Here is a 24188-nt window from a genome sequence, read left to right as displayed (position 1 = left end):
GTCACTAAATAAACTGCTGTAAATTGTGGACTACCTGTAATTTCATATAATGTTAAATTAGAGATTCAAAAGTCCAGCAGGAGAAATTCCATGTGAATTACTTTAAAAATATTTTAAAACAATCAGCCACAGACAACTGAAATAATTCAGTTTTTCACTATGGTATTCATGTTTTCAGAAAGTATAGAGATAAAACAGTTTTTCTAACAATTAAAGCATAAAAATTGGCTCATGCCTTTATTATCCATTTTAGTCACAATAAATATATTCTCCCTTTAGATGTCTCAGCTTTCATTCTTTATAAAAAAACAGGTTTTACGGCTACTCTCCCTAAAAATTCAAAGGAGTCTGTTTGCAATCAAGTATTTTTCACAGACACAAAATCAAATCCACATAATCTGCGGATAAAATCATCCAATTTTAAAAAGAAGAATCCAATCAAATAAGAGAAACGAAAGTTAACTTAAGCGGAGCTCTAAAGCAAGAAAAGATATAAATTAATACTGTATGCACCAGTTATCATTTGCTTGAACTCTGCCCAAGGAACAATGATGAAATTTAAGATTTTGTTTTGTTTCTTTTACCCATGCAAGGATTACAAAGAGTGTTTATATACTCAGATGGCTTGGAAGGAGCAAGAAAAGGGGCTTGGCCTCTTAAAATGGAGTTCTCCTTATTCTCAGCTTCTGTTCCCTTGTGGAGGATGTACGGCTAAGATCACATGCTCAGCAAAAACACCGTTAGTGTTTCTGAGCTCAGCCCGCAGGGCTTTGCACAATAAGATCTGTCAAGGGAAGGAAACCAGATGGAATGTGTAGTCAGGGCCCTGCTGAATGTGCTCCAACTGAGCACAGATGGGGTTTTGCAGGAATCAAAGCTCAGCTGCCTGTGTATACACACAATACCTACACCTCCCCCTATACACACATACATACAAACATACGTTTCCCCCCCCCCTTGCTTTTCTTCCTCTTGTTCCTAGGGAATGAAGTTCCTAGAAAAGGCCCTAATAAGAGTCTCAGGGTCTCCCCACCCACCAAGGCTACCTTCCTTTCTCTATGCTGATGAAAATCAGGTGTCTCCGCTTGCCTAGATTTCACCTCGAAGTCCACCTCTGGATGGGGTCTCGCCCCCCCCCCCACTGTCTGATTAACAGAATAGAATAACAAGAGCCGGAAAGGGACCTTGGAGGTCTTCTAGTCCAACCCCCTGCTCAAGCAGGAGACCCCCATCCCATTTCAGACAAATGGCTTGTCCATCCTTTCAAAGACCCTTGTTGCTTCTCCCCTCCTCCCCTTTCCTGGACCCCGGAGATTTCTAACTTGCCAGTTGCCCTCCACTACTCTTCAGACCGTGTGTCTGTCTGTCTGTCTGTCTCTCTCTCTCTCACACACACACACACAGAGGCACGCACGTACGCGCACACACCCTGGGGGTGAAACTCAGCAGGGTCTCAGCGGACATTTTGGGTAGTTTGGAGAACCCGCAAATACCACCTCTGGCTGTCCCCAGAGTGGGGAGGGAATGGGGATCTTTTGTAGTATCCTTCAATTGCCATGCCCGCCAAGCCACGCCCACAGAACCGGTAATAAAAAAATTTGAATTTCACCACTGACACACAGACGTTCTGAAGAAAAAAACCTTGAGCTGATTTCGCGCCTTCCTCCCCCAAGCATTCCCTCCTCCTCCTCCTCCTGCCGCTGCTGCCTGGCGTGCCAGCGGCTTTCCTGTCCTGTCCTTTCCCCGCCGAGGCTGGCTCTGCTGTTTCAAAGGGTCGCCTGCCTGGCTCTGCCTCGTCCCCATTGGCCGGATGAGGCCCTCCTTCCTGCCGGGGCTGCTGATGTCAGCCACGCTCTCACACCCTTCCTAAGCTTTGCCGCCGCCGCCGCTCCTGCTGCTGCGGCAGAACCTCCTCGGCGCGATCAGCCACGACCCGGAGCGGCGGACTCTCTCTCCGCCGGGGCGAGGCCAGCCCCAATCCAGGGACCGGGCAGACGCCGCTCCTTCCTTCCTGCCTGCCTGCCTTCCTTCCTTCCCAACGCTTGGCCGGAGAAGGCGGAGGGCGCTTGTTTACCCGTCGGGGAAGGAAACGGCGGAAAACCGCCTTTTGTCTTGGAAGGAAGCATCACCTTCGGCGGCCGCGGCGGCCGATCTTCCCGGACTTTGCTCGCTCCAAGCCTCTTTCGCCCGGACTTCGCCTTCGGGCAACATGTCTTGAGGGCTGCTGCGGCTAAGAAAATGCCTCTGGTTGCAGCGGTCCCGGCGGATGCCTTTGTATGATCGCCGCCTTTGGCTCGCCAGCCTCCTTTCGGCGGGTGTGCAGGTTGTGAGAGGCAGCAGCGCCTGACCCGCGGTGTGAAGCTGCCAACCTGGAAGATCGGAGCAGCCGAGCCTCGCGGGGTGTTATCTCCCTCTTTCTCCCCGGGGGCTGGATCAGCCTGCTGGATGGTGGCGGCGGCGGCAGCAGCAGCGACGACGTCTACGGCCCCAATTGCCAAGCGGGAGGCGACCTCCGGGTTAGCGCTGTAGACCGGCGGCGGCGGCGGCTTTCCTTCTTTGCAGGATCGGGGTGTCCCCGCGGTCCGCCTTTCTCCTGAACTGCCGGTTTGCCTTACATGTGTCGGAATATGCTCATGAAGGAGTACCGGATCTGTATGCCTTTGACAGTTGAGGAGGTGAGTGCGCCTTGCCTAATACGGGCCGAGAAGGGGATCGCTTAAGGAGTGGGGGACGAGGGGGGGGTGGGGTAGAGAACCGTCGGCGATCCAGTGGCGATCCTTTTTCCACGGAGTTCTTTTTATTCCTTGCAAATGCAGCCTCGTTCTGCAAGAAGGTAGGACGGTTGTCAGGCACAGTTGCATCAGAATCTCTATTGAGAACCCAGCTTTGCTAAGGGGAGAAAGAAAGAAAGAAAGAAAGAAAGAAAGAAAGAAAGAAAGAAAGAAAGAAAGAAAGAAAGAAAGAAAGAAAGAAGCACCTTTCTCTCACACATACCTTGGGTGGCCCTGATGTGGGCTGCAATGAATGTAAGAAGAATATGTTTTTTAAAAAACTCACTTAAGTTAACATTGAAAACATTCGGTCTTTCTCTCCCCCCACCCGCCACCCGTTCTTTCCATTTCCCAAGTTTATTTAGCTAAGGATGCTGGGACGTTTCTATTATTTAAACTTGCGTTCTTTTTAAAGGGGGTTTGCTTGCCGCTTCCAAGACGTGGGATAAAGTAGCCACATCGTTCGACTGAAAAGCAATGCGTATCATAAACATGTGCGCGCTGCGCTGAGATGCCTAAATTGAAGCGGGTGGCGAACAAGCATGACGACGGAGATCTACATACAAGGGGCTGTTCATGTGCAGATTGCAACAGGTTTCGGGGTGTGTGTGCGTGTCATACCAAGCTACAGTTTTAACCAAACTGATAATAGTCGCTTTACCCGACGTAAAAGTTTGGAGGTTGTTTTATACCGTTAAACTTCAGGTTGTCTTTCTTTTGCTTCCCTCTTTTCTATTAGCCTTCTCGGGTTTTGACTGTGATACGTGAAAGGCTGTGATCTGAATCGGGGAACAGTTTCAATTGCAGGGACTCTCTGTATGGAAAACCAGTCAATACCATTCAAGTTTCTTTTTCGCCTTTATTCTTTTTTGGCGCTGCCAAAATATATATATTCGGTCTCGTTCTTTCTTCCAAAATATGCTATGCGCCACAAGGGGGCGCGTTTTAGATAGAATTTTCTCTAGACAGAGCGTTGTTCTTTTCCTTTCTGTTTAATGCAGATACTGTAGCTACGGTGGGAAGAATCATGTTCGTAGATTTGGGGAAGGAGAGAGAGGGATAGGTAGATAGGTGGATTTTTTCCCCTATAATAATGTTTTATTCTTGCATCCCTACATTTTTGGCTCCTTGCTAAGATGTCGAATGAGTTTTTCAGCTGCAGAAAAACTAAATTAAATATTCTGGTGAGGCCACGATTCTTTACAATTTGTGTCATGAGAAAATACAAATGCAGATGTCAGTCATATCATTCACCTTAGTCCCTATCTATATTATTTGCGCCAGTCAAAATTCAGTGCCTGTGATCTATTTTGTATTTTTAATACTGGGAGGCTGCCTGGATGTTGCATGAACTTTTCCTCCAGTAGCTTCATGGTTTTTTTCCCCTCCAAGCTCTTCCTTTAGAAACCACCATTCTGGTGGTTAGGAGAGTTTGGCCAAGGATTCAGCAGAAGTTGCTATTTCTTAAAAATGAATGCTTCTAAACCTATGTTGTTAATGTTCCTCTTTAATTTCTCGGTAGTTAAATTTTAACACTACCTCTTCCTCCCTTTCCATTTCAAAACTTTTACAGCCTGGTTGCTTGGCGCTTGTCACAATCAAATGAGACAAATGGCTGTTTACAAGCCTGACTTAAAATGTACTCTAAATGTTCAATACAGAGGACCAGTTTGATCAGGGGTGGTATTAATTTACCTTCCCTACCAATTAGCAAATGTGAGCACGGGCACATGCGCTCAGCTGTGCGCGCATGCACTTTTGTGAAAAAAGGGCCTAAATGGGATGCCATAGAGGCCGGACAGGTGGGCAGGGCCACCCACAATTTCCGCTACCGTTTCGGTGAACTGGTCTGAACCAGTAGAATACCACTTCTGAGATATAATGGTTAAGGCAATGGGCTAAAAACCAGAAGATTGAGCTCTAATCCTGCCTGGGACATGAAGCCAGGGTCATCTATTTTCTTTCAGCTCTAGGAATAAGGCAGGAGCAAACCACTTCTGAAAAATCTTGCCTGCAGGGAAAACTGCAGAGACTTGTTCAGATAGTCACCAGGAGTCAACATTTGATTCAAAGGAACATACTCACATAGACTAATATAGTTCCGTAGCAGTAAAAAGCCAATTATCCTTTACTTCTTTGCACAGATGTGGAAAAACATTGTACTTCCCATCCTTTCCTGACCCTGGGTAATGATGTCTGAATTTGCAAATGGTGGTTCATGCTTTCCTTGCCTTGCGCAAATGATTTTTCCCTTTGGGAAAAATACAAAACGGGTTTGCTTAAAGTGAATGAAGGAAGCACAGAAACGCTCAATTCAGATTTGGGTTTACTTGTCGCCAAATCAAAATTTTGTGTCGTATATGAATGAACGTTTAACGAACTTTGGGGGCTCAAAATGTGACTCAGGAACAAAAGGTCATGGATTTTAGGGTCCACCTTTTTACAAGTAACCTCGAAGGATTGTGTTTATGATTGTGCAGATGATGCAAGGTAAGATTTTACTATATTCACAAATAGTATAGATATGCCGTTCCCACTCATGGAGACATGTGAGTCCTGCTCTCAGCCCTGCTTCTAGAACTGGATCTTGAGATGTTTGTTTTATAGACCAGCCGTCTTACTTCCAGGTTGTAGAATTTCAGTTCTCAGTACCTATACCTAGCATGATAGAGGGATGCTAGATGACCACAGGTTGCCTTCTTTCTATTCCAGAAAGCTCTTGGCAATCAGCTTGCCATCTTGATTGCTTGCGCAAGGAGATAAAGTTCAGTAGTTGACCATGTCCTTCAAATTTTGCTTAGATATCAAACCCAGCTTGGAGTCTTTACAATCATATCAAGAACGAAACCGCTAATCCTTTATGCAAATATAAATTATCTACTCTGGAAGACCTGTGGTTTTGAATTGTGCCCATGCTATGAGTTGAAAAATGAAGCTGTCAGCAACTGTACTTGTTTCTTCATCAAATACTGGGAAATGTATTTAAATAAGTTCCTCCTGGGTTCTTTATTTCCCTCTCAGGAACTGTTGTCACCTTCTCGTTAATGTTTGGAGTCTTTCCCATGTTGTACTATAAGCAGTGATAAATGCACGAGTACATTATGTGACTAGGCTTATAGCAACAAGCAGTAGTTTCCCTTGGATCCTTGGTTACTAAATTGCTTTCCTTTTTTTTTTAAATGGCTATGAGTATCTAACCTTTAAATCATCAAGCTGGACTTGATGTGTATTTGCTGTAATCCCCATGTGACCTGAGTCAGATTGGGATAAAATGTCAAAAGCTCAGATTTAGGTTGCTGTACTTGCTTTATGACAAAACTTCTGGTAAAATTTCTTCCCAGATGGGAAGAAATATAATGTAATGTGGAACATTTGACTTTGTTAAATTGCTGTTTATATATTGATTAAGGATCTCATTGTCAGGGATGCGGTGGCTCAGTGGCTAAGACGCGAGCTTGTCGATCAGAAAGGTCAGCAGTTCGACAGTTCAAATCCCTAGCACCACGTAACGGAGTGAGCTCCCGTTACTTCTGGTATTTCAAATAGGAATTCCCAACAGTGCTGGTGTTCAAAAATGTTTGCTACTGGTTCTGTTGGTGTGGCTTGGTGGGCATGGCATGGTTTAGTGGGCGTGGCTTGGTGGGCATGGCAGGGGAAGGATACTGTAAAATCCCCATTCCCTCCCGATCAGCTGGCATTCAGGAGGCAGAGGATAGATGGGGGCGGGGCCAGTCAGATGTGGTATTTACCGGTTCTCTGAACTACTCAAAATTTCCACTACCGGTTCTCCAGAACTGGTCAGAACCTGCTGGATACCACCTCTGATTCACATAATAGCCTCTTTAATACAAAAATACTCTAGGTTGAAAGCATTAGACTGCTTCCTGATAACTATTAATGCTTGTTTACTATAGACAAAGTCCCCTTGGCATAATTAGCATTTAGGATTGGAAAAGGGTCTGAAATAAATTTTCTCTGAAGATTTAATTGTTCCTGGTTTTGGTTCCAGTTCGCAGCATCTAGGCAGGGTTTCCTCTTAACACAATTACCCAGACTTCAACTAAGTTACACAATGCTGTCTTAATTTCATGATTGCTTACAAAAATAATTTTACCCCTCACTTTCAGAAAACGATAAAAGAATCTTCATGGCAGCTGTTAAGAACTGAGAAAAACAATTCATTACACAGGTCTGCGACTAAAAAGCTGTTTGATTATTTTCATCTAATTTCCATGTATTTGGGTGTGCTGAAAACAAATAAAATATTGAAAAAACTCCTAGATGTCATGATTTGCCACAACATGCAAAATTGTCTTCAAATTTATCAATTTTTTTAAAATTTTGGTATTTTTTTGTATTATGGGTTTTTAACCAAATTTAAAGTCCAAATTACTATTAATTAATTCACATGAGTGTATTTAAGATATAAAATGCCAAAAAAACCTTAAAGGGTTTGTCCGCGTTAGGTAAAAAAATATAGCACTGTAAATCTGATGGTCAGCAATATATACATAAGCTAAGCAAGTTTTAAGTCTGTGCTTCTAATGGTAGAAGGGGTTAATCTTTCCTGAAGAATCCAGTGGGAGGGAGACACAGGGCAGATAGCCGCATCTCCGGTCAGTGCAGGGGGTGTGGCTAACACTATGACGTCTCGTGTACAGACACAGAGCTGCTCTCTCCTGAATACCACACTTGTGCACGAATCATCATCAGGTTCTTGGTTCTAGGCTGTTCACACTTTTTCATCTCAATTCATGTTAGCTCATCGTTCTTCAACCATTATGTTATGGCTCTGCGAAAGTGTATTAATTAGCCAGAAAGTTTCTGTTTCATCTGTGGTGAATATACAGTGTTGAAGCAACAGTAGAACATTACAGACTTTGTGAAAAAAGTATACTTTGCATACTTTGGACTAAAAATTGGAGATCAAGATAAAGTTTGGGCGCCTCATAAAGTGTGCAAATGGTGTGTTGAGGATCTCCGAAACTGGTTCAAGGGTAAGAAAAAATATTTCTGTTATGGGATTCTTATGGTATGGCAAGAGCAAAAGAACCATAGTGATGACTGTTACTTTTGTTCATGCGATGTGAAAGGGTTTAATTTCAAATGGAAGCATTCCATTTCATACCCCAATCTTCACTCAGCAATTCATCCCATCCCCCATGGCACAGATATACCAGTACCCAAGCCTCCTGCTACCTTGGAAGAGATACCTAGCTCCGATGAAGGTGAAGTCATACCTGAACCAGATGACAAATCAAGTTCTGACTTTGAAGATGATACAAGACCAAGATTGTTTTCTCAGGAGGAGATGAATGATTTGGTAAGAGATTTGAATCTTCCCAAAGATGCCACTGAGTTACTCGGGTCAAGGCTGAAAAGCAGGAATTTATTGTTGCCAGGAGTGTCATCTTCATGGTTCAGACATTGTGAAAAGGAGTTCGTTCCTTACTTCACCCAGGAAGACAAGTTGGTTTATTGCATCGATGTCGAAGGTCTGATGGGTCAATTTAAAATCCAACATGATTCAGAGCAATGGCGTCTTTTTATAGATTCTTCAAAAAGAAGTCTCAAAGCAGTTTTACTCCACAATAGTTTTTATGCTTCCATACCTGTAGGTTATTCCGTACACTTGAAGGAAATCTATGAGAATTTGGAATTGGTTCTTCGTAAACTTAAATATGAAGACCATGGTTGGCAAGTGTGTGGGGACTTGAAGGTCTTGTGCATGCTGCTCGGGCAACAAGCTGGGTATACCAAATACCCTTGTTTTCTTTGTCTATGGGACAGTCGAGACTGACAAAATCACTGGACCAAGAAGAATTGGCAGCCGAGGGTGCTAACAGTCGGTGAAAAAAATGTCCTCCGAGAAACTTTGGTACTGTCCCATAAAGTTCTTCTACCACCTCTCCACATAAAATTGGGATTGATGAAGCAATTTGTAAAATCACTTTCAAGAGATGGAAAATTCTTCAAATACTTGGTCACCAAGTTTCCATGCCTGTCGGAGGCAAAACTGAAGGCAGGTGTGTTCGTCGGACCATATATTAGAAGGCTTATAGTTGATCAAGAGTTTGTCAATACCATGACGGATCCTCAGAAAGAAGGGTGGGTTGCATTTAAAGAAGTGGTACAGAAATTTTTAGGCAATAACAAAGATCATCACTACAAAAAGATTGTCGGAAGAATGCTGAAAGCATTTCAAGCTTTAGGTTGCCTAATGAGTTTGAAAGTGCATTTCCTCCAGTCCCACCTTGACTACTTTCCTGAAAATTTGGGAGCTGTGAGTGAGGAACAAGGTGAACGATTCCACCAAGACATTAAAGAGATGGAAAGGAGATACCAGGGAAAATGGAGCATTACAATGATGGCAGACTACTGTTGGATGCTTCAGAAAGACATTCCAGATGCTACTCACAAGCATAAATGCACCAAGAGGAAGAAGAATGGAGTTTAGTGTGTGTAGGTGAGCTCATTTCAGTTCAAAAAAGGATTTTCATGAAAATATTGTAATAACACTTTAATTTTATAAGTCTATTTCCATTTATTTTGAGGTATTGCCTTATTTAACATAGTTACCTAAATTGTCAGGAAACATGATGTCCTATGACAAAATGGAGGTCATTTTTGGGTTCAGGGCACCAAAAAACATAAAGATTACGAGGAATAACCAAAACAGCTCTCGAAATTTTTTTTTTTTGCAGACCTGTGTTATGGATGAAGCATCACAATGAAACATGCAAACTAAACATAATTGAGGAGAAAAGGAACATAGAAGAAAATATTCAGTTATTGAAACAGATGCAATGCCTAGTATAGCAGAATTAAATTGATCAAATGATTGAATTTCATAAAAAAGCCGAAAAAAGAACTTATCAGGAGTTCTGAATCTTAGATGCTGAATCTATATATATACACTATATTGCCAAAAGTATTCACTCACCCATCCACATAATCAGACTCAGTTGTGAGCGAATACTTTTGGCAATATAAACCGTAAAGCCTACAAACTTGAAATGTGGCTCTTGGTATGTTCCTCTTAGCTTCTAGGGGCTCGCCAAGAAAGGATTTTTCTAAATCACCATCAGATCATTAGTGTTTCTTATATTATTATTAACATGCTCTGATGCTAAGGAGTTAGACGTTCTACTCACCCTCCTCACTTGAAAAGAATTCTGTTCCAATTGCCACTTGGGCGTGGGCTTGACCAGTGCGTGACTCATCCTGCCTACGGGCTGGGAGTTTAAACATTCCTCCTGTTGTGATTCAGCAGCAGCTTGCTGTGAGTTGTTTCGGGATGCAGGAATAATGAGCAGCTGTTCCTCGTTAGGGTCGTCTTCTGCAGATAAAAGACGGATGGTGCCACGCCTTAGTGGCAGAAGTCAATGTCGTTCATCGGTCGTGGTTTGTTGTTCGTGAGAGGCACTTGGATAAGTGATTTGCTTTCTGTAAACCTGATTCAAAGAGGCACTTGGATAAGTGATTTGCTTTCTGTAAACCTGATTCGCTGTAAGAGCTTTTTGTTTTTGCATTTGCTGTGTAATTTTTTGCCAGAGACTTTATCTACGTTTATTTTGGGCTTGCAGCCAGCTTGAGCCAGGACTGATAAAGATATTTCCTTTGAAGTTCTGTCTGATTGTCATTTGTGAACGAGCGAAGAGGGGGGTCAGAACACCTCCCCACCTGAAAAACACTCTGATGCTAAGGAGTTAGGCTGAGGGAGAGAAGGGGATAAGATAGGAGAGGCCTCTATGGGGCAAGCCTGAGGGAGAGAAGGGGAAAGGAGAGGCCAATGGTAACTACTCATTAATTTTCAAGCTGTAAGTGTCGATTTATCAAGCCCGATTACATAGTTTTGTAGTGGAGCAGAGGTATCCAGCTAATTTAAATATAATTCCTCATAAGGAACACTTTTGTATTCCTATTAATGTTGTGCTGGTTAAATGCATTAATAGATTACTGGTGTCTGCAGCTCTCATGAGCTGGGTGGTATGAACTCGGGAAAGAAATGAGAAGCTTGATGCAAAGCTTAATCGGCTTCAAGACGTCTTAAACTCACTACTGGTGGTGTTGCAGTTTGGCTAACTATGATAATTTACAGGTAATCTTCGACATGACCACAGTTGAACCCAAAATTTCAATTGCTAAGCAAGTCAGTTGTTTTAATGAGTTTTGCCCCTTTTTATAACCTTTCCTGTCACAGTTGTTAAGTGAATCACTGCACCTGTTACGTTAGTAACACCGTTACATGAATTTGATTTCCCCATTGACTTTGCTTGTCAGAAGGCTGCAAAAGGTGTTCACATGACCCCCCCGGACAATGCAACCATCATAAATACATGCCAATTGACAAGCGTCCAAATTTTGATCAGGTGACCACAGGGATGCTGCAATGGTCATAAGTGTGAAAAACAGTTACACCACTTTTTTCAGTGCAGTTGTAACTTCAAAGGGTCACTAAATGAATGGTTATAAGTTGAAGACTACCTGTACTTGGTGACATTCTATGTTGGAGAACGGACTTAACTCTTCAGTTTTCCCATTCTTAGTCTTATACTGTGCCTTAACTGGCCCATCAGATTGACTCTCTTCCATCACTTTCTAGCTATAATCATTTGGGTCAGAACTTCTCAGCTTGGTCTTGTTATAAAAATGGCAACCTTTGTAATCTATTTCCAATTGACCTTGGGAAGTGATCAGTGGTAGGATTCAAAATATTTTACTACCGGTTCTGTGGGCATGGCTTGGTGGGCATGGTGTGGCTTGGTAGGCGTTTCAGGGGAAGGATACTGTAAAATCTGCATTCCTTCCCAACTCATAGGGGAAGGATACTGTGAAATCCCCATTCCCTCCCCATCAGCTGGGACTCAGGAGGCAGAGAATAGATTGGGGCAGGGCCAGTCAGAAGTGTATTTACCGGTTCTCTGAACTACTCAAAATTTCCGCTACTGGTTCTCCAGAACTGGTCAGAACCTGCTGAATACCACCTCTGGAAGTGTTAATAGTTCTGCAAATTATTTAGGTTGGGGATCGATCAAACTTCCTCTTTAATTCAAGGAAGTAGAGGTAGATGGGCTTTTCAAAAGGATTAAAAAAAAATCTATCCCCCCACTCCTTAACCTTCCATATCCCTCAGAGAGAAGGACTCATTGATATTTTTGTTTGCCAGTTACAAATACTCCAAAAGGAATTCATGTGACATTGACATATTTTTTTGTTATTCTTGCATGATATTTTGGCAATGTTCCATGATATTTTTAGGATGCTGCAAACTTTTTTCTCCCTTTTGATCTGCTCATTTTTTATTTCAAACGTGTTTTATGTTGATGACAAGCTGCCAGCAAGAAATACTCTAAAATTCTCTTTTGCTGGGTGTCTGTAACTATTACACAACCCACAAATTATTAAAGTCACCTTTGTACGAAAGTTAAATTTAAGCCCTGCAGAAATGGAAGGTGGTGAGACTCTTGATTATTGCAAAGGTTGCTGCAATTTTCATATCTTCCCATGTTGTACAATATCTGCACACAAAGGGTACACAACTAATGCTTGCCCTTGGAGAAATATATAGCCCTATCGCCATCTGGTATTCTGCCTTGAAAGCTGCTATGAAGATTATAAGTAAGTTTATGGCCAAAATTGAGCCCAACATTTCTGTTGCTAAGTGAAACATATGTTAAGTGAGTTTTGCCCCATTTTATGACCTTTCTTGCCATAGTTGTTAAGCAAATCATTACAGTTGTTAAATTGGTAACCCAGTGAATTTGTCTTCCCCAATGGTTGCAAATGTGAAAAACAATCTTAAGTCACTTTTTTCAGTGCCATTGTCACTAAATGAACTGTTGTAAGTCAAGGACTATCTGTACTTAATTTTAATAGAGGAAGGCACTGCATTGAACTCAACTGCTCTTTTAACTTCTACTATTTACCCATTAAGAAATCCATTGTAGCGATGCTAAGGTGTGTGGCAACTATCTTTACTACGTTCTAAGACTGATGGTGAATCTTTTCGACACAGAGTGCCCAAACCAGAACGCCAGCTGGTCTTCGGGTTTCCAGCACTCCAGGGCGCTTGAAGACAAGGGCCAGCATGCATGCATGGCCTGGAAACCAGAAGAGCCGCTGGTGACAGCGCACATGCCCATAGAGAGGGCTCTGCGTGCCACTTCTGGCATGTGTGCCAACGGTTCACCAAAGAAATGTTTCATTCAAAATATGTTTTAATGTATTTTGCACTCTATTTTTTTTGGGAGAGCCTTATCTGTGAATTGACTTTCTTTTGACATCATACACATCAGCACTGCAGTTTTCAGATTCAGATCTCTCTCTTGTTTGATTAATTTATGCCTAAGCCTTAGCTATAATATTTCTGCACCCATACAGATTAAATTATACTCCATCAAAGGGGGGGGGGGAACCAAGATCCTTATGGTGATTTAAAGTCTACTTTATTTCGTCTTATATATTTCAGGGGCGATATCCATTTCATTATGGATTTTTATGCTGAAATTTGCATTTCTATATGCCCCCTAGTTTTGAGACGCTGAGAATGGTAAACACTGAGATTAGACGAAAACGAGATAAAAGAATATAATGTGATAATTACCTTCTTGGTTGTCTGTATTCAAAAGCAGAACAGACAAAAGTCCATTTTTTTTCCACCTACTGTTTTGGGGAATCTTAGTTACAGGCATACTGTTCAAGAGAAGCTGAGTTTCAGCCATCTCATATCTTTCTTTCGGGGAAAAGCACGGAATAGAATCAACCTGCTGTAGTAGCTAAAAAATTGGATTAAGAGGGGATGCTCACTCTGTAACTGTTGCTGTTGTTTGAACCAGGTAGGAGAGAGTGTAATAAGAGTGCACGGGGAGAGAGAGAGACAGAAAGAGAGACAGAGAATGAGAATATCTGTCTCTCTCCATCCCTATCTCTAGTTCTATCCCTATCCCTATTTGACAAGCAAAGTCAATAGGGAAGCCAGGTTTACTTAACAACCATGTTTCTAACTTAACAACTTCAGAGATTCACTTAACATCTGTGGCAAGTTAGATTGTAAAATGGGGCCAAAGTCACCTAACAACTGCCTTGCTTAGCAACAGAAATTTGGGGCCCAACCGTGGTCGTAAGTCAAGGTCTATCTATATTTAATGCTTGGAGTTCTCTAGTAGATTACATCTATCAGCAATCCCCATCTTAATCTTTCTGGTTGGTTTGAATCAGCAAAAACCATCCAGCTCCATTTTTGTCGCTGGTGTAAGCAGCCTGCATTGAACTCTTGCTCTGCCCCACTGCCCTGACCCTGGACTCAAATGAGCCATTTCTCACTCATCACCTCCTCTGCTCCGACCTACAATCCTGGCTGCAGCTGTTGGAAAAAAATGCTCCTGCTTGTAAAGCAGGGCTATCAGGCTATCTTCACAGCTTTTGGGAGGAGGGGAATTTATATGCAGGAAGAAGGAAAAATTGTAATGGCTGGGTAGCTTTGTCTTCCTACCAACTCATATTTCCCTCCTGCAAAACAGCTTCCACTAAAAGCTATTAATAAACAGTTTTTAATTCTACCATGAGTAAAAGGAAGTTGCATAGACATACCACTGATAAAAGGGTTAGGACATAAACAAGTAACAAGGTATACAGCCAAAGAAAAGTGAATTGAACTTTAATTCTCAGTTTATCCACGTAGCACTATTCATAGTCACCCATTAACAAACATGACAGTGAAAATGTATTCTGTCTCGCACGAGTGCTGCCATCTGTAATTGGGGAGATTCTGAGGAGCAAGGCAGCATCCTAGTCCCATGTGCTTTATAACCAACCCAGGTGGCCAATTTTAATGCAGCCCTGGAAATCTCAAATCGAAGCAGGTTAATAGGGAACATATTACAGGTAGTCCTCGACTTAAACAGTTCCTTTACTGATTGTTTGAAGTTACAGCTGCACTTAGAAAAAATGACTTATGTATGTTTTTCATAATTATGACTAGAGGTGGTATTCAGCAGGTTCTGACCAGTTCTGGAGAACCGGTAGCGGAAATTTTGAGTAGTTCAGAGAACCGGTAAATACCACATCTGACTGGTCCCGCCCCCATCTATTCTCTGCCTCCCAAGTCCCAGCTGATGGGGAGGGAATGGGGATTTTGCAGTAATCTTCTCCTGGAGTGGGGTGGGAAAGGAGCAGTGGTGAAATTCAAATTTTTTTACTACCGGTTCTGTGGGCATGGCTTGATGGGCATGGTGCAGCTTGGTGGGCGTGGCTTGGTGGGCATGGCAGGGGAAGGATACTGCATAATCTCCATTCCCATGCTATTCCAGGGGAAGGATACTGCAAAATCCCCATTCACACCCCACTCTGGGGCCAGCCAGAGGTGATATTTGCTGGTTCTCTGAACTACTCAAGATTTCCGCTACCGGTTCTCCAGAACCTGTCAGAACCTGCTGGATTTCACTCCTGAAATGGAGATTGTACAGTATCCTTCTCCTGCCACACCCATTAAGCCATGCCCACCAAGCCATGGTACATCCCCAAGCCACGCCCACAGAAACGGTAGTAATTTTTTTTGAATCCCGCCACTGATTCTGACTATTGCAGCATCCCCATATTCATATGCTTGACAATTGACTCACATCAACAGTGAGATGGGTGGCAAATAAATTTAACAAATAAATAATAAAATAAATAAAATTATGAGGTGATATACTCAGAGAATGATTAGTGGAGCTATTCCGAGTCATCATTAGCAGTCTTTGTGTGAATTAAGTCTAAGTGTAACAGCATTATAGGAAAAGTACCACCAAAGAAATCACATTTCAAAAAAGGTTTTCCCACTTGGGTGCTCTCCAGATGAATGGGCTTTAGCTTCCATTATTCTCAATGACAGCAATGCTGATTAGAGAATTTTTGGAACTTTAAGTCCAGATCAATACCAGGGGAAAAAAGCTAAAATACAAATAGGCAACCAAGCATAAGATGTGTAAAGAATGAAACTCTTCTGCATCACACATATAATTAGCTATATAAATACCAAGGCAGTCTTGCCTGTTGAATCATATATGTGATATGTGTAAATTTTGTGTCACCATGCCAATAATACATACAGGTGGTCCTCAACTTACAACCATTTCTTTAGCGACTGTTTGATGTGACTGAAAAAAGCGACTTATGACCGTTGTGGCATCCCTGTGGTCAAGTGATCAAAATTCAGACACTTGTCGACTGCATGTATTTATGATAGTTGCAGTGTTCTAGGATCCTGCAATCTCCTTTTGTGACCTTCTGACAAACAAGATAAATGGGGAAGCCAGATTCACTTAACAACCATGTTATTAACTTAACAACTGCAATGATTGACTTAATAAATCTGAGAAGAAAGGTCATAAAATGGGACAAAATTCATTTAAAAACTGCCTTGCTTAGCAATGGAGGTTTTGGGTTTAGTTGTGATTGTAAATTGAGGAATGCCTATTTTCCCTTTAGTTTCTTAAATTTGTTAGAATAATGTATAGATATCTTAAAGAGGTCCAATTATATTTTAGTTAATTACTTCTTCTATGATAAAGTTATATGTTTGCTTTAGTTGAACTGTCAGCCAACATCAAAGTGAAAATCTTTAGTGTTCGCTAAAATGGTGAGAGATTTTAGAATGCGGTACTAATTAGGATTGCTTTTCTCATTAGTAAATGAATTGGAGGGATATTTTGATGTGACAGTTTGTGGATTAATCAAGATTTATTATTCTAGCTCTAAATAATATGGGAGTATAGTAATAATTTTTATTGAAATTATGCATGTAATTTTATTAAGGATTAATCTCCAAATCCTTTTTTTCCCTAAATATCGTTTTGAGTCTTTCTTAGAACTGTGTGTTTAAAAGCAATCATGCATTAGACAAAACACAAACAGAGACAAAAATATGGAATAATGGGTCTCAGATTTGTATTAGAAAGGCAAAGTGCATCTAATCCAGACATTAGACAGTATTTCGATATTGACAAGGGAGTAATCCTGCCCTCTTTCCTAGGGCAGTAATGAGTAGTAGTAATTTTTATTGCTAGTATTGTTTTAAAATGTTTTATTGTTGTACATTTTTGAATTATGAGCCACCCAGAGTCTTTTATTGAGATGGGTGGCTATAAGAAAAGAAAGAAAAAAGAAAGAAAAAAGAAAAGAAAGAAAAGAAAGGAGGGAAGGAAGGAAGGAAGGAAGGGTGGAGGAAGGAAGGAAGGAAGGAAGGAAGGAAGGAAGGAAGGAAGGAAGGAAGGGGAAAAGGAAAGAAGCTTTTAAGATATGAAATGCATTGTTGTTCACGTGGCATTCGTGCTTTGTAATAAGGGTGAAATGCCATTATCAGACCATTAGCTGAACATGTCTGACTCCCAAGCAACTACTCCGTCTCCTTCATCTCTATCCTGAGTATAAAAGAAATGCGGAGTTCAGATGTGGTTGGAAAGCTTTGCCAGATCAGACGACCATAGCACCGTATAATTCAAGTTCAGAATGGGAGAACTTGCCATAGCCAACTTGCTGGGCCAACTCGCTGCAGGACAACTTGTTGTGGGACAATGTAACAATTCTATTTAATTATTTAAAATAAAAAAAATGTTTTAACTTTTGCAATACAAGTGCCATTCTGGTCCCTCCTTTTGCATCCTCTCTTTAATGATTCTATTCCCCTAGCGAGTTTTTCCCACAGTAAGTTGGCTGTGGCGAGTTGTCACGCAGTGAATTGGCCACAGCAGATTGGCCATGGCGAGTTGGCTGTGAGGAATTGTCATAGACCCATTCAAGTTAACATCACAATCTTCAAGTTGGCATTGTTCTCACAGGTATCGGTATATAGGTTTAAAGAAAAGAAATTACTGCAGTTAAGTGTTGAATGTTTAAAGGGATTAAAAAAAAGTTGCATTTAATGAATTATAATAATTAATCAGCTCAACAAATGCCCTCTCCCCCTTCAGTTAAGCACCTCAGGATGTCCCATTCCCTTCAGCCCAATTCAGCCTTCTGTAAAATTGATGTCCTTCCAATATCTTGGAAGTACAATTCAGAATGGCTGAGGGCAAGGAAAGCTGAGAGAGGCCTTCCAAATGACACTGCAAAGGATGGCCCTAAATTATGACTATATGCATGCATGCATGCATGCATCCATGCATGCATGCATGTAATTCCTAGACAGGGTGAAGGTTTTACAGGTTTCTTTTCCGACAGCCAACACATTTCTCTAGCTAGCCTCAATTCCCTATCTGCAGGAGAAAGAGAAAAGCTGATTAGGAGTAGGAATTTTCCACCACTGTAAGACCTTAAAATATCTGCCATTTTACATGCAGGCATGGGAAGTGTTACATATTGAGCCTGGAGCAATAGGCTCCACCAAGATCCTCTATTCCAGCAGGAAAATACTCAAAGGCAATTGGCTGAGCCGTCTGACAGCTCCCTATAAAAGGGCTAGTGGTCAGACAGGACAGGCCAGCGCTGGATCTGTACATAGTTATTGAATAAAGAGCTGTTTGTGGTCACTGAAGCAATGAGTCCTGTCTCATCCTATCTAACAGGAAGGTTTTCTATAAGTGTCTGTCTGCCAAGGCCACATTAGTCCAGCAGTGAAGGCCCCCTTGGCTAGAAAGCCGGAGACTGTGAGTTCTAGTCCCACATTAGCCATGTAAATGAGCTATGTGACTTTGGGCCAGTCGGTTCCTCTCAGCTCAGCCCACCTCACTTGTATATAACCAAAGAACAAACATCACTCCTTCCAGCACTAGTGATGTTACCTAGTTTGGTAATAAAACATCTACAAGAAAACAAGATCAGAGAGCATCAAGGACCCCACAGTTCAGCCCTTGGCCACAAATATTCTCTCCTATTAATCTTGGGATTGTTTGTCTGGAAATAGTTTGGCTATTGAATTGCAGCAATATTGCTTGCATTCTTTTTAGGCCATTTGTTCTTCCACCGTGAAGAAACAACCATGGTAGTTTGATTGATATTAAGAAAACTGCTCTTACAAATGTGATTGGTAATACCTGAAAGAACTCTGCTTCAGTGGTTCCCAACCTTGGCAACTTTAAGACTTGTGGACTTCAACTCCCAGAAGGGAGCTCTGCTGGCTGGAGAATTCTGGGAGTTGAAGTCCACAAGTCTTAAAGTTGCCAAGGTTGCGAACCTCTGTAGTATGGAGACGGACAACTTTTGTTAAGCCTGTAGATTTATTGCAGTTTGCCTGGCTGACTCATGGAAACTATGGGGCTTTGAAGACTTCCCTCCCCCTTCCTCTAATCCCTGTATTACCTACCCCCTCTTCGTCTTCCCAAAGGCTGAAAAGAAGTTATTGGGAAAATCAAACAATTGCTGAGTCTCTGAACATTCCTGCTAGAGCACTTGTAAGTCCAGCTTTGCTTTAACTCTATGCAGGATGGAAGAAAATGAGTGAGGGTTGATTCTAGTCATGGAACAGGATATTTCCTCCTAAGCATCCCTTTCTCTTTTTGCAGCTTACTTAAGGTAGATGACTGGCAAAATCTGATCTATAAGCAATGTCCCATGTTCTTTGCTCCATATGATTTAGCTCCTTTTCTCCCCTAGAATACTGTAAAATCGCCATTCCCACCCACTCCAGGTGAAGGTTACTGCAAAATCCCCATTTCCTCCCGATCAGCTGGGAATCGGGAGGCAGAGAATAGATGGAGGCGGGGCCAATCAGAGGTAGTATTTACCGGTTCTCCAAACTGCTCAAAATGTCTGTTACCAGTTCTCCAGAACTGGTCAGAACCTGCTGAATACCACTTCTGATATAGTCGTTCCTTTCAAAAATTAAATAAATAAAGCAGAGATATATTTGGCAGACAGAATGAGGAAGAAGTAACTGATAATCGTTGCTTTAAAAGTTCAAGTTAGCTATTATCAAATTGATTCTTATCGTGTACAGTAATTTTCTGATGAAAGAAATGTCCTTCTGGGTTCAGCTCCAAGTGGGGAAAAAGACACTGGAGACATGGAGGCTGCTTGGAAAGATGGTTTATTGTTGGACAGGGCCACATGGCTTGAGCCCTGAGCAGAAAAGGTGATCACATGCTTCAATGTTGGTGGAGAAGAAGAGAAGGGCCAAGGGAGGGGCTTGCTAGGCGTTTTATAACCTGTTCAGTCCCATCTCTCTGTTTCCTGTTCCTGTGTAAGAAATGTATTCTGATTGGTTGTCAGACTCCCATGGGGCCATGCAGGGGCAACTCTCTAGGCTGCGTTTTGAATCCAGGTTTAGTTGAGTTCTCAGATGCCATGTGGTCAGTTGAGTAAAGGGCCAATATTATCATGCCTTTACTCCCATCCCCCCTGGGGCTGCAGCGGAGAAGTTTTTACCATGTAAAAGGGACTAGCCTGGCCTTCTTAATGGCCCATCAACAGTGTGGATGGGCAGGAAGCTACAGACAACTACTCTTGTCTTTTAAAACATGTTTCTTTCTTTTCATATCCAGAGAAATATTCTGCCTTTTCAATATTTCCTAGGATATTTCATTTTTCTGGGAGAGGGCTGGATGATAACTTCCCACATTTCATTGGACAAACTGGAAGCATGAATGAATCTGGATTTTGATCCAGAGTCCTAATGTATTCAGAATTAGGAGACATGTTTGAGTTCAAATTTAATATAAAATCTTGTTTCTTACTTTGGGAGTGATCTTGCTGGAACCCCAGAACTGTTGCCTATTTTAGCTTGGCTATTGTTTTAAAAATAAACCTGTTTAGGGGTTTTCTGTTTGTTTGTTTCATTCTTTTAAATGGTCTCTGCTTGTGGCAAAATTCCATCTCTCTTGATGAAGTCAATATTGTATTAAAAACAACATATAGGGAAAAATAGGTTTAAGGCATGATATTTACTTGTTTTAATCATATGTTTTGGAACAAACCATGGGTCCTGGTATATCACTCACAGCCAAATTGCATTTGTGACATAAACATAGTGTGTGAACTCAACCACTAATTAGGTGCCCTTTTTGAGCAGGAATTCGTACATTGCAATTATGATGTCAACTTGCATGTAAAAAGAGATGCTCTGAATTAAGGTCAACATTTGGTGACTTCATGGGCAGAACTATTCAGTCTTCATGCCTTTGTCCAAATCTATTATTCGGTCCATTCGTTTACAGTATTATGTAGTATTAGTACAGTATTAGTAGCCCTTAATATTAATGACATTCATTCACATATATAGCCCGTCCCATTTAAACTTGGGATTGTCAAGTTGAGGAATTGAGCTAAATTCTTCTGAGATCCTATATATTTTTATGATTTACAAAATTGGCACCATCAGAATGTCTCCATCCATGGTAAGAACGCAAGAGAACTTATTTTTCACCCCATCCCTGGGGAGCTCCAAAATCTGTTCTACATAAGGTGTATAAACATCATACTATACATTACTTCCATGTTGGAAGCATGAGGCACTCCCATGGTGAAAGAATCAACCAGCGACATCACCATTGCCAGGATCCACCCACTTGGGGGCTCTCCTCCCATTAAGTTGTCCACCAAAATGGTGCCTAAGAAGGTTACAAATGGGGATCATGTGATCCCAAGACAGTGCAATTGTCATAAATACATGCCAGTTACCAGGTAGTCAGATTTGATCATGTCATCATGGAGCCACTGCAATGGTCATAATTGTAAAAACCAGTTATATGTCACTTTTTCCAGTGCCGTTGTAACTTTGAAAAGTCACTAAATGAATGACTGTAAGTTGAGTACCTCCCAGTAGAGCAGGGGTGGGGAAATATGGCCCCTTTATGATGTGTGGACTTCAACTCCTAGAATTCCTGAGTCAGGATGGCTTAGGAATTCTGGGAAGTCCACAGGTCATAAAGAGGCCGTAGTTTCCCACCCCTGCATTGGATGAACTGAAGCTTGACTCTCTTTGAAAACTTGCTGTCTTAAAGTAACATGATGAATTAACCTGGCTGGTTGCCTCTTCCTGACTGAACCACCCAAAGTCCTCTCTCTGGTTAAATATCTCCATGTCTCCTCCTTCATATGTGCTGCCTCACCAGGTCCCTCCCTCACTTGAGCTCTGCTCTTTCTCTCACTGTTCTGGTGGCTGTGGCCTCTACTCCCCCCCAACAATAACATGGAAGTTTATTCTCAGCATACAAGTAAACATTAAAGCTATCATTCCTCTTACATACCTTGCTTGGTTGATGCTTTTCTCTGCCACTGCAGAGAAAAAATCCTTGCAGAGCACAAATGGTCTGGTCCCTATTGCTGGTAAAACCTCCATTTAACTCCTAAAGTGCTTTTTTCTCTTTGCTCCAGATGTGGGTTCCTACAGGTTTGGACCGGTTCGGCCAAACCAGTAGTGGTATGCCGGCCTGGGTCGCAGAACCGGCAGTGACCCAGGCTGGCCACACCCCAAACCAGTTCCCTGGTTGCCGCCGCCGCCATCTTTTTTTGGAGTTCTGCGCATGCGCAGAACAATTTCCATTGAATTGCCCATGCGTGCATGTGCAAAGCTCACGCACAAATGAGCAAATCAGCAATAACGCCAGCTGGAACCCACCCTATCTTGCTCCTTTTATTTTAAAAAAATCCCCCCTCCTCTCTCAACTTCCTTGCCTTTCTGGCCAAATTTCTGCTGTGCAGGCACCTTCTCGCTTTGCTTTGCTTCTCATCTCATCTCATTTCACCTTCTCATCTCTTTCTCCCCTTTCTTTCATCAATGTCTGCTCTCAATTTTCCATTAAATTTAATCTCCTCCTTGGAAAAAAAACCCATCTGTCTTGAAGACTTTTTGACTTTCATATCTTTTCTGTTTGTGTCTTGCCACAATTCTGCTGGCACCTAACAAGCAGAGGGTTGCCCAAATGGACCCTCTACAGCAGCATCTGGGTATCAGAGCATTAGATTAATGGGGCATCTGGTTATCAGAGGATTAAATTCACAGGGTACAGTAAGTCCTCGACTTACGATCACAATTGAAGCCAAAATTTCCGTTGCTAAGCAAGGCAGTTGTTAAGTGAGTTGTGTCCCATTTAAGGACCTTTTTGTCACAGTTGTTAAGTGAATCACAGCAGTTCTTAAGTGAATCACAAAGGCTTTAAGCAATATGGCTTTCCCCATTCATTTTGCTTGTCAGAAATCAGCTGGGAAGGTTACAAATGGTGATCACATGACCCTGGAGATGTTGCAACGGTCATAAGTGTGTAAATTTGTCATAAGTCCCTTGTTTCAGTGTCATTCGAACGGTCACTAAACAAATGGTTGCAAGTCAATGATTATCTGAACCTTTTTTTGCCTTTGTGCCATAATCTATACCTATGTAATGTTTGATTTGTCTTTTGGTAAGCTATTTATTCGGCAAACTATTTAGAGGGACTTGGTGGCTCAGTGGCTAAGATGCTGAGCTTATTGATCAGAAAGGTCGGGAGTTTGGCGGTTCAAATCCCCAGCGCCGCCTAAAAGAGTGAGCTCCCATTACTTGTCCCAGCTTCTGCCAACCTAGCAGTTCGAAAACATGTAAAAATGCAAGTAGGAAAATAAGGACCACCTTGGTGAAAAGGTAACAGTGTTCCGTGCGCCTTCGGTTTTTAGTCATGCCAGCCACATGACCACGGAGAAAGCGTGGACAGCGCTGGCTCTTTGTCTTTGAAACAGAGATGAGTACCGCCCCCTAGAGTCAGGAACGACTAGCACATACTGTATGTGCGAGGAGAACCTTTACCTTTACTTTAAGTTATTTATTGCACTTCGGAGCAGAGGCAGATGAGGGGAAGCCAAATGTGTACATGCTGATTGCTGAAGTCTTCATTCATCTTCTATAAAACCATTCAGCTGACTAAAGCCTTTGCCAAGAAGGCAAAAAAAAAAATGTAGAAAAGATGCCGTTATCTACAGACTGTCTCCGGCTACCGGTAGTTATTCAAAAACATCACTAATTTCCGGGCAAATCAATACTATTTTGTTGACCGTAAGGTTCAGGTTTTAGCAAATTATTTGGATGCACGGGGCCAATGTTCCCTCTTTTTTTTTTTTCAGTGTGTGCGGAAAAGTATAGTGTTTGAGCAGCACATTTTCATTCCTGAGCACCTGAATTATTTTTAGCCATAATTGCCATCAGAGCAGATGTTGGGGAGGGAGGCAAAGAGGAAAAGGGTCCCCTCCCTCTCCCTCAGACCCCCAGGAAGGAAGGAAGGGGAGGGGAGGGAAAGGAAAGGAAATGGGAAAGGAAATGGAAAAGAAGGAAAAAGAAAAGGAAATTTGATTTGATTTGATTTGATTTGATTTGATTAAACTTGTATGCCGCCCTATTGCCCGAGGGGACTCAGGGTGGCTAACAAACCAAATAGGGAAAAGGGGGAGTACAAAAAACAAAGAAGACAAAACAAATACAGAAAACAATTTAAAAACTCATCAACAGCCGCAACAATTCGAGTGGGGCTG

General features: G+C 42.0%; 1 protein-coding gene across 2 annotated transcripts in view; it reads left to right on the top strand.

Moving 5' to 3' along the window:
- The first annotated feature begins 1872 nt into the window (after positions 1 to 1872).
- The window catches only part of PITPNC1 (phosphatidylinositol transfer protein cytoplasmic 1), a 187115-nt gene continuing 164799 nt past the window's right edge, over positions 1873 to 24188 (top strand). For both annotated transcript variants that reach the window (XM_032211307.1, XM_032211308.1), the window contains exon 1: positions 1873 to 2675. In XM_032211307.1, coding sequence (XP_032067198.1) covers positions 2616 to 2675 — 60 coding nt within the window. In that variant the 5' untranslated portion in view covers positions 1873 to 2615. The remainder of the gene's footprint in view (positions 2676 to 24188) is intronic.

Source organism: Thamnophis elegans, chromosome 2 (assembly GCF_009769535.1).
Source record: "Thamnophis elegans isolate rThaEle1 chromosome 2, rThaEle1.pri, whole genome shotgun sequence".
Taxonomy (NCBI): Eukaryota; Metazoa; Chordata; class Lepidosauria; order Squamata; family Colubridae; genus Thamnophis; species Thamnophis elegans.
This window is presented reverse-complemented; position numbering and strand designations above follow the sequence as displayed.